General features: G+C 44.4%; 1 protein-coding gene across 1 annotated transcript in view; it reads left to right on the top strand.

Annotated features, from left to right (window-relative positions):
• LOC116623761 (granulocyte-macrophage colony-stimulating factor receptor subunit alpha-like) overlaps positions 1 to 10,010 on the top strand; it is a 28,841-nt gene that overhangs the window by 2,777 nt on the left and 16,054 nt on the right. The window contains exons 2-4 of the mRNA XM_032391188.1: positions 1,608 to 1,807; positions 3,065 to 3,158; positions 5,960 to 6,117. Of these exons, the coding sequence (XP_032247079.1) occupies positions 3,086 to 3,158; positions 5,960 to 6,117 (231 nt within the window). The 5' untranslated portion in view covers positions 1,608 to 1,807; positions 3,065 to 3,085. The remainder of the gene's footprint in view (positions 1 to 1,607; positions 1,808 to 3,064; positions 3,159 to 5,959; positions 6,118 to 10,010) is intronic.

Genomic DNA, 10,010 nt, shown 5'->3' on the forward strand with positions numbered 1-10,010 from the left:
TCTGAGATCCAGGTGAGACCGAGGCTGGGAGTCTGAGATCCAGGCAGGGCTGAGGCTGGGAGTCCGAGATCCGGGGGGGCTGAGGCTGGTTCCTCCTGAAGCCTCTCTCCTTGGTGTGTAGACCCCATGTCCTCCCTGTGTCCTCATGTGGTCATCCCTCTGTGCTTGTCTGTGTCCTTATCCCCTCTTCTATAAGGACCCCCATCCTATGGAATCAGGATCCACCCAATGGGCCTCACTTTACCTTAATCCCCTCTTTAAAGACTCCACCTCCAAATACAGCCCCATTCTGAGGTCCTGGGAGCGAGGGTTTCAACACATGAATTTTAGGGGGGCGCGACTCAGCCCCCAGGAGAAGCCCCCTTCTTGGAGAAGGAATGTACCCACCTCACTGCTCACAGGTCCCCTTAGGCCAAGACCACAGCTCCTGATGCTGAAAAGGACTCTTTCCCCTCAAAGCATTTTCTCCTCCACGGGCTTCAAACGCCCTTTGGAACCTTATCGCTGGGCCTGGCTTTGTCCCCTCTGAATTTCTCCGGCAGCCGACCCTGAGGTTCTGTGTGGCCCTTCTGTGGTCTGCGTTCACACGGAGCCTGACCCAGCACCGGCCCTTCCCCAAAGAGCTCACTTCCCCAGCCCTGGCCACGTGGGCTCTTCCTGCCCTGGACATGTGCCTCCAAACAGACCTCGGATTTCCCTTTGTAGCTCACATATGTCCCCAGGTTTCCTTCCTTGTGGGGGAACGTTTCAGCAATGATCCCAGAGTGCCTGAGCCGTGTTGGTGGCATGGCAGGGCCATCCCCCGAAGGGGAAGGCGGGAAGCTGTGAGCCGGGACGCACCTGAGACCCACCACCATCAGGCACAAGCAAACCACCCCCTGCGTTGGGACTGACCCAGAACAGGTGCATTGAGAACGCCTTCCAGGAGGGGTGGTCTCCGCCGGGCTGAGCCAGAGCACCCCCCTCCCACCCACTGCTCTGGTTTACAGAGCCCTGCACCCCACACGGAGGGGCCAAGGTCAGCCTTGAAGGGCACCACGCCATGCCACCCCACCCCACAATGTACCTCTGGGGCATATGGATGATTTTGGAACACAAGCCATTGAGAACCAGCAGAAGCAGGAAAAAGCTCTATATACCTCCCTAACTGCCAGAAAATAGAGGACATCAAGTACCCCTTGGGAAAGGAAAATGACATTTGTAAATGAAGTTTCTAATGGTAAAAATGGTTCTCTACCAGGAACATGACTACACCCAGAGATTTACTATCATCTGAGAGATTCTGATTAACAACAGCCCGTATTTACCACACATTTCCTGCTTTCCATTTCTCCGTAACTGTCCTTCCCCGATCGGAACCCAGAAACCCCCTTCTGATGTTGAATCAAAGATGCTTTATAAGCCCTGATCATCTGGCTGTCTCCTTGAGCTGCATTTTTCTTTGTGAACCTCCATGCATATATATGTAGTTAAGGCTGCTTTTCCTGTTAATCTTTTATCCACTTAATTTGCAGGTGTCGGGAACAGAATCTAAGAGGTTAGAGGGAAAACGTTGTTGTTTTTTTCCTCCTGTACAACCTCTACTCTCTGACTCTCCCTTTTCCCAGCCTTCTCCCTTGGTCTGTCCTATGCACGAAGACTTCTTGCTCACTAATGAGACACAGAGCAGAAAGGAGTTTACCTGCTTCCTCCAGGTAGGAAGATAAATGTCTCTCATCCCAGGAGGTTGGCAACGGTCTCTGGAAAGGGCTGAAACACTGTAATGTCCTGAGGGGTTTGTGTACCCCGAGTCTCTGGTGACCTCCAGGTTTGTACTGGCTCTTTCTACAAAGGTATTCCCTCCTTGGAGCATGTGGGTGGCTCAATCCATTAAGCATCCAACTCTTGATTTCAGCTCAGGTCATGATCTCAGGGTCATGAGATCGAGCCCTGCATTGGGCTCTGTGCTCAACAGGGAGTCTGCTTGAGATTCTCTCTCTCCCTCTGCCTCTCCCCTCACCTCTCTTTCTCTCTAAATAATAGTAGTAATAATAATAATATTAATAATTAAAAAAATATATTCCATCCCCAGTCAGGTCACCTGTGGCCTCACTCCCCATGACTTCAGTTCAGCCATTGAGGCCGTCCCCTGTCTTTGTGTCCAGCCCTTGCTAATCTGCACTGATGCAGAGCTATTAGAAAAAAATCTGATCAAATATACAAAACACTGCCCCTGCCATCACCAGACACAGAAAGAGGTTCCCTCAGAATATTCCAGAAACTTCCATTGCTTTTTTTGGCTTTTGCAACACAACCAGCTCCACAGCTCCTTGCCCACCTCCAGATGGCTTTTAAAGACACTACTCATCACATGGACACCAAGGCAGGTGACCTCCCTCTGAACCGTGGTTGGTCCCTTAGGATGATGCCAGGAGTGTCCCTACCTGCTGGGACCTTTGTGATATAGGAAAATGGTAGCCCAAGGGGGCTTGGCTCAAGGCCAGACAGAATTGCCTCATACCCCAAAGTGGCTGCTGTGGACCAGTATCCTCACCACACATTCCTTCTTCTTTTTACTGGAGGTCTCACCTGTCCCACCCCTCAGCCACCCTGTACAAAAGAAGCAGCCTAAAATAATCCCAGTAGCAACTCTGGGGTTTGGAATGGGTCCCCACACAAGCATTTCAGCAGCAGGAATGTGGACTGGACCAGTAACGGCCAGTGACAGTGGGCTAGGGAAAAGTCACGCGTGCTGGTAAAAGTTGGCTCAATCCCAGCTTGCGGAAAGTGGTCATCAGGGATGCATGTTGAACATATTGATGCTGTGAAGGGAGTTCCAGCAGAGTTTTAGAGGTGCTGTGATTTTGTGGGCGGGACCCAGGGGTGTGGCAATAAGATGGTGGCCCCACACAATGCTCCGATGGGGTACTGCCAGCCAGACACGGGATGCACCCCAAGAGCTCCTGCATGCTCTGTAGAGGCTCATTACTGGTGACTCCCCTAGGGGGTGTGGGGGGTGCCGAGAAGGGAGGGTTCCTGCCCTCATTGGAATCTGATCTCTGACCTGGCGTCTCCTCCTGTTTAGGTGCAGCTTTAGGGCTGGTGCATGGCGACCATTCTGGATCTTGTGAGCTTTCTGGTCCTCCTGAACTCAGCATTCCGTGGACAAGCACAGCTGGGTAGGTACAGGCAGGTGCTCCAACGCCAGGGTCTGGATGGGGCAGGGCTGCCATACCCCTTAACGCTGGAAGGAGACAAACATCCCTCCCCCAGACCCAAAACATCTCCACCCCACCCCCTGCTCTGGTAGAGGAAGGGGTCCTTTTGTAAATCAAACTATAGGTGGATGTTTATCCTCTGGCAGAATCAAGGACCAAAAGGTGAAGACTCTATCCCCAAACCCTGAACCCAGCTGGGGTGTCAGGCCTTCTGCCTGTCCTGGGAAAAGCTTATTAAAAAGAAAAAGTCTCAGATGCCTGGGTGGCTCAGTCAGTTAAGCATCCCATTCTTAATTTTGGCTCAGGTCATGATCTCAGGGTCCTGGGCTCCTTGCTCATGAGAGAGCCTTTTTCTCTCTCTGCTGCTCCCCCTGCTTGTGCTCTCTCTCTCTCTTTCTCTCTGACAAATAAATAAATAAAATATTAAAAAGAAAAGAAAGAGAGAAAGAAAATCTTTTAAAAAATGTATTAAAAAAAAAAATCTCCTGCTAACCCGCAAAACCTCTCCACAAAGGTGCAAGAGAATGTAGAAATCTTACCGCGGGTGACCCAGTAAAGAGGTTGCATAGGCAGGGAGAGAAATCTCCCCTGGTTTGGAGCCAGGCTCCTGGGGAAGGTGGGCGCCTCTCCTTCCCCGAGGCTGGGGACGGACGTTCACTTCTCTGACGATCACATTTCACACATGCTCCAGATCTGGGGCCAGACATTCTGGATTTGTGACACTTGCATAGTCCCTCCATGAAGGGCCATGTTCTTCTTTGTACTTTTGTTGCCTTTGCTTTTGGTGTCAAGTCAAAAAAAAAAAAAAAAAATCATTGCTGAGACCAATGTCAAGAAGTTACCTACCTGGCTTTTTGGTTTTTGTTTTTTTTCTTGCCTAGGAGTTTTGTGGTTTCAGGTGGTACCTTTGAGTCTTTCATCCAGTTTGAGTCAGTTTTTTGTGAATCTGGTTAGTGGTCTGGTTTCACTCTTTTGCAAGTGGCTGTCTGCTTTTCCCAGCACCATTTGTTGGAGAGATTATTCATCCCCCATTCTATATTCTTGGCTCTGTTGTAAATTAATTGGTCCTTCCCCACCTTTTTTTTTTTTTCCCCTGACAGGGAGAATTAAAGTCCTCATGGTTAGTTTCTACTTGTCCTCACCTGTGGCAGGTTCCTTCCTGGTCCAGGTAATGCATCAGGTCCCCCACTCCCAACCCCATCCCAAGGGGCAAATCTCATCCTGAAGGCCTGAGAGGGAAGCCCCTCAATTTGACTGACACAGTAAGGCCCACTTTGCCTTCCCTCCCAGAAGGTTTAGAGGATCCCAATGTCTCCACAGCCTGCCCTGTGATTTTAAATTTTTTCTGTACTTTTTTTCTGTATTACAAATTGTTTTTCCTGTATTTAAACTTTTTTCTGTATTTTAAAATTTTTTTGTGTTTTTATTTCTCTGTATTTTAAGAATCAGTTTCTGTATTTTTCAAATTATTATTACTATAGCTAACTTGTTTGTATTTTTCAAATTATTTTCTTTTTTAAAAATATTTACCAGTTTCATTTTTTTTTAAGATTTTATTTATTTATTTGAGAGAGAGAGAGCACAGAGGGAGAGTGACAGGGAGAAGCAGACTCCCCGCTGAGCAGAGAATTCAACTCAGGGCTCGATCCCAGGGCCCCAAGATCATGACCTGAGCCGAAGGCAGACGCTTAACCTACTGAGCCACCCAGGCACCCCTTAAATTATTTTCTGTATTTTTCAAATTATTACTACTATAGCTAAGTTGTCTGTATTTTTCAAGTTATTATTGCTATACCTAACTTGTCGGTATTTTTCAAATTATTTTCTGTATTTTTCAAATTATTATTACTATACTTAACTTTTCTGTATTTTTCAAATTATTTTCTTTATTTTTCACATTATTATTTAGCTAACTTGTACTTTTCAAATTATTTTCTGTAGTTTTCTAATTATTACTATATTTAACTTTTGTGTATTTTTCAAATTATTTTCTGTATTTTTCAAATTATTGTTGCTATAGCTAACTTGTCCATATTTTTCAAATTATTTTCTGTATGTTTCTGTATTTTTCAAAATATTATTATTATAATTAACTTTTTTGTACTTTTCAAATTTTTTGCATTTTTCAAATTATTGCTATACTTTTCTGTATTTTTCAAATTATTTTCTTTATTTTTCACATTATTACTATAACTAACTTGTACTTTTCAAATTATTTTGTGTATTTTTCTAATCATTACTGTATTTAACTTTTGTGTATTTTTCAAATTATTTTCTGTATTTTTCAAATTATTGTTGCTATAGCTAACTTGTCCATATTTTCAAATTATTTTTTGTATTTTTCAAAATATTATTGCTATACTTAACTTTTCTGTATTTTTCAAATTATTTTCTTTATTTTTCAAATTATTGCAATAGCTAACTTGCACTTTTCAAACTATTTTCTGTATTTTTCAAATTATTATTACCAAAGCTAAGTTTATGGGTATGAAGTGACTCCTCGTTATGGTTTCGATGTGCATTCCCCTGATAACTAATGGATCTGAGCATTTTTTTTCATGGGCTCCTGTATGTCACTGAATTGTTCACTTTGAAATGGTTAATTTTGTGTGTGAATTTGGCCTCAGTAAACAAATGTAACAATCCACACCTGATGTTTGTAGATTGTCTCCTCTCACCTGAAACTATAACATCACCTTGGGGGTGAGGGGGTCTAATTCCTACTAAGTGTTGTTGTTGTTGTTGTTGTTGTTTAATTACAGCACAAGAGAATATATCTCCTATTACAAACATGCAGCTAGATCCAAGGAAAAGAATGTTAACCTGGAATTACATAAGAAATGTGAGTCAGCAAGAATGCACTTATAGCCTGCTGAACTCTTCCATCATACCCAACTTTCCCACCAGGCAATTCCCAGAGGTGAGTGTTCATGGCTCATGCCTTATGGCTTTACTCCTTGTAAATCTTGAATTCCTGTGAAATGACTCTTGAGTCCCCTCCCTGCTCTTGATTTCCGCTCCTATTTCTCTCATCAGGGAAGAAAAAACATTTCTTCTATCCTCTTAGATCTCGGGATGGGGACATGCAAATTAAAGTGACAAATGCCAGATTTTTCAGGAGGAAAGACATATAGATTTGTTCTTAGTTTAACTTTTTACATACATGGAGATGCACAGAAGAGACGTAAACACCCAAAGAAGTGGTCAGACTAGGGAGCTTTCCTGCCATTTTTTAAAGAGGTGAGAAATTGAGGAGATTCCATGACACAGGAATGGGGATTTCAGCTTCTGGGCCCAATAAATTGTGGGGACGTGACTAGGGAATCAGTGTTTGAACTAATGGCCGATACAGGTTATTTTAGTAAGGTCTGTCTGTCAAGTATCTTCTCAGTGCTGGTGGCCCATCTCCAGTGATAAGGGTCACTCTCCTCTTCCTGGCACAGGACAGGGTGGGGGAACCCTTCACAAAGGGTCCTGTGCCCTGCTTTTATGTAGATAAGGAGGCCGAGAACTCCTCCTGTACCTGTCCATGCTCAGGTGCCACCAGCTCAAAATGATCCTTATGCCAAAGTGGTCCATTTGGGGTTGGGGCAAATTCCATATATAGGATGGCCTCCTTCACTCTGCTTCTATATGGTGGGAGTAAAACTTACACACTAAATCTCACATATGAGTGAGAATATAATAGCTGTCTTTTCTGCGCCTGCCTTCATTTTGATTTCTCCCCTCCCATGAAGGAGGAGGGGAAAGATGTGGACTTGCCCATTAAATGGACTCCACCCCCTTCACGTTAAAACAGGCCCCCTGGATTCAGTCCGTGTCTTTGGGCTATGTTCATTCACTCATCACCTAGTTCCCATACTCCCTTAGTTTCATTCTAAGGATGTCAGGAAGGAAAAACTTTGTCATCTACCCTCTTAGGTTCTGTCTCTGGAGGCCTGCAAATTAACATGACAAAAGATAGATGAACAAGAGGGAGAAAAATGTATTCCCATGCATACGGAGCTTATATAAAAAAAAAAGTAGCTCAATAAATAGCTAAAGTTAAAGATTTATGTACCTAACCAGTAGGAAAAAGGGAGGAGAGAGTAAAGCTCGCTATGGGAAGAAGAAGCAGTTTTCCAGAAGAAAACAGGAGATAAGAAATTTTGTGATAATGCTTGTTCATGCAAGTGTGAGAAGTCTTTCAGTCTTTTTCGTGACCATAAAACTCTGCCCAGAGAGGGCATTAATGGTAGGTTTACCCTTGGTGTCCTTTCTGGCACTAAAAGCGACCCCAAAGAGGGAATTTATGGCAGCCTCATTTTCCAGAACTTTCTGCTTTTAGTCAGATAAGAGAAACTCCCCCCCAAAAATGTTTCTTCTGCATCTCTTGAATCCAAATGTCTTCAGCTTAAAATAATATTCAAAGCAATTCTGGGATTCCTGGAGGTGGGTGGGCATTCCCCCCAGCAGGTGGGGGTGTGCTCTAGACAGGGGGCTGCAAGGGATCCATCTCCTCTGCCCCAAACCCTGCCCCTGGGGCGCTTTCAGCCCCTGAGATTCCATCCCTCCGTGGGACAACGGTACCTTGGGAGACCCGTTGGGATCGCTCCATAAAACGATTCTAGGATGAAATGTGAATCCAAACTGCCCTGAGAAAAGCCAAAAGGCAGAATGAGCAGGTGGGCCGTGCTCCCATACCCCTGCCAATGCAAACTATGGGGAGGAGGGCTCCCGTGTATTTACAGCTCCTTTTAGGAGGAATTTTTTTAAAGATTTATTATTTATTTGGGGGGGGGGAGGAGAGGCAGAGAGAGAGGGAGAGAATCCCAAGCAGATTCCGTGCTGAACGCGGAGCCTAACGCGGTCCTGTATCTCAGAACCCTGAGATCATGACCTGAGCTGAAACCAAGAGTCAGACGCTCAACCCACTGCGCCACCTGGTGCCCCTTTAGCAGGATTTTTTATATGGGTTCCTCTGGCGCCACCTCCAGGCTGAGGAGGGTCTTGCATTGTCTCCGGAAATTTAAGTCCTGAGGGGGCGGGGGACACCTTCCCAGGGTATGTCCTGCTTTTAGGCAAGTGACCTGCACTAGGGCTGTCTTCTATCTGCTCTTTGCAATTGCCTTCAGGTCAAAATAATCCTTGTGCAGAGGTGCTTATTTTGGGGGTGCTATGTTTTGCTAAGGTCACCCCTTAGGTGTGAGAGAATGTGCATGAACGGAGCAGTGTTTTATGGCCCCTGAGAGAAGGAGGCAAGAAGGAGGGTTTCCACCTAGGGGCTCATGGAGACCCAGCTGTGGGCGTCATTATGCACCTGTGCTTTTAAAAAGGAATGAAATTGAATTTTAACATAATGAAACAGATAGAAATGGGCCGCTAACCTTCTTTTATAAGTGGGTCATTTCTATGCATTGTAGAGTTTTCTCTTGCTTGCTTGAATTTTTTTTTTCTTTTTTCAATTTTAAGTGTTCCGTTGGTGCACAGAAGCCATTGATTTAATGGCCTTCCAGGGTTTTTGTTTTGTTTTGTTTTGTTTTAAATAAATTCAATGTGTTTGGGGGAAGCATCTGGTTTTCCAAATGTTGTCCTGTAATTTAGAAACAGTGCTAATGTGTCTCTCCCCTCCATAATTGTCTTGGCTTTCTGTTTCATCTCATTTTTCGTTGTGAATTCAAGAAAACATTCCTACATTTAGTGTTTCCATATGAATTACAATACTGGCTGTTGATGAAAAACAACAACAACAACAACAAAAAAAAAAACCCAAAAGCAAAAATCTTTGTCCTGTCAAAGAGATTCATTTAGGTCCCTGCTGTTCTAAGTGTTGTTTTTCTTGAGCACAGATTTTGCAAATTCTTGAAAATGTGTTTTTGGACCTCTGCTGAGATTATCACTTTGTTTCCCCCATTGCATCGACCTTATGAAAACAGACCGTGCACAATCTTGATAGAATTTAAAAAAAAATAATGTTGAATTCAGTGCATGAGCATAACATTTTGGGGTTTATATTTTTTATAGCTTTACATTTTTTTTAAAGATTTTATTTTTAAGTAAATCTCCACCCAAGGTGAGGCTCAAACTCACAACCCAGCGATCAAGAGTGGCACGGTCCACAGACTGAGCTAGCCAGGTGCCTCACTTTTTTTTTTTTTTTTTAATAAAACTGGTTCTTTTAAAAAATATTGTCCGAGAGGTGCCTGGGTGGCTCAGTCAGTTAAGCGTCTGCCTTCAGCTCAGGTCATGATCCCAGGGTCCTGGGGTCGGGTCCCGCACCGGGCTCCCTGCTCAGTGGAGAGTCTGCTTCTCCCCCTGCATCTGCCCCTCCTCCTCTCCCTCTCTCTCAAATAAATAAATAAAATCTTAAAAAAAAAAATACAATAAAATATCCTCTGAATAGTCTTAGATCTGAGCTTTGCCGGCGACATAAAATCGAGTCTCTTTATTTCTTAAAGGCCGTCATTTTTGCCTATGTGCGTTTTCTGAGTTACTAATCTCTGGTTCATTTCCTTCCGCCTGCTCTGAGCAGATTTGGCTTGAGGGTTTTCTCCTGCAGGAAATGGGGGGAGGAAAATGCCAGCTCTTTTGCAGAGAGAGGTGCTAATGTTTTAAATTAACCAAGTGGTGAGTGGCGGGGAGCTCCTTCCTGCTGGTTAGAAAGTGAAGGTGCTGGGCGGCCTCCTGGGGCCACTTTTATCTTAAACAGCCTGCATTGTGCTTCTAATCCCCTCCTGTACCAAGACTTCCTTTGGGAAAACATAATTCGGTTTTTTAAATAGTCAGACTTCTTCTTCTTCTTCTTCTTCTTCTTCTTCTTCTTCTTCTTCTTCT

This window comes from Phoca vitulina, unplaced genomic scaffold (assembly GCF_004348235.1).
Source record: "Phoca vitulina isolate PV1807 unplaced genomic scaffold, GSC_HSeal_1.0 scaffold60, whole genome shotgun sequence".
NCBI classification, from domain to species: domain Eukaryota; kingdom Metazoa; phylum Chordata; class Mammalia; order Carnivora; family Phocidae; genus Phoca; species Phoca vitulina.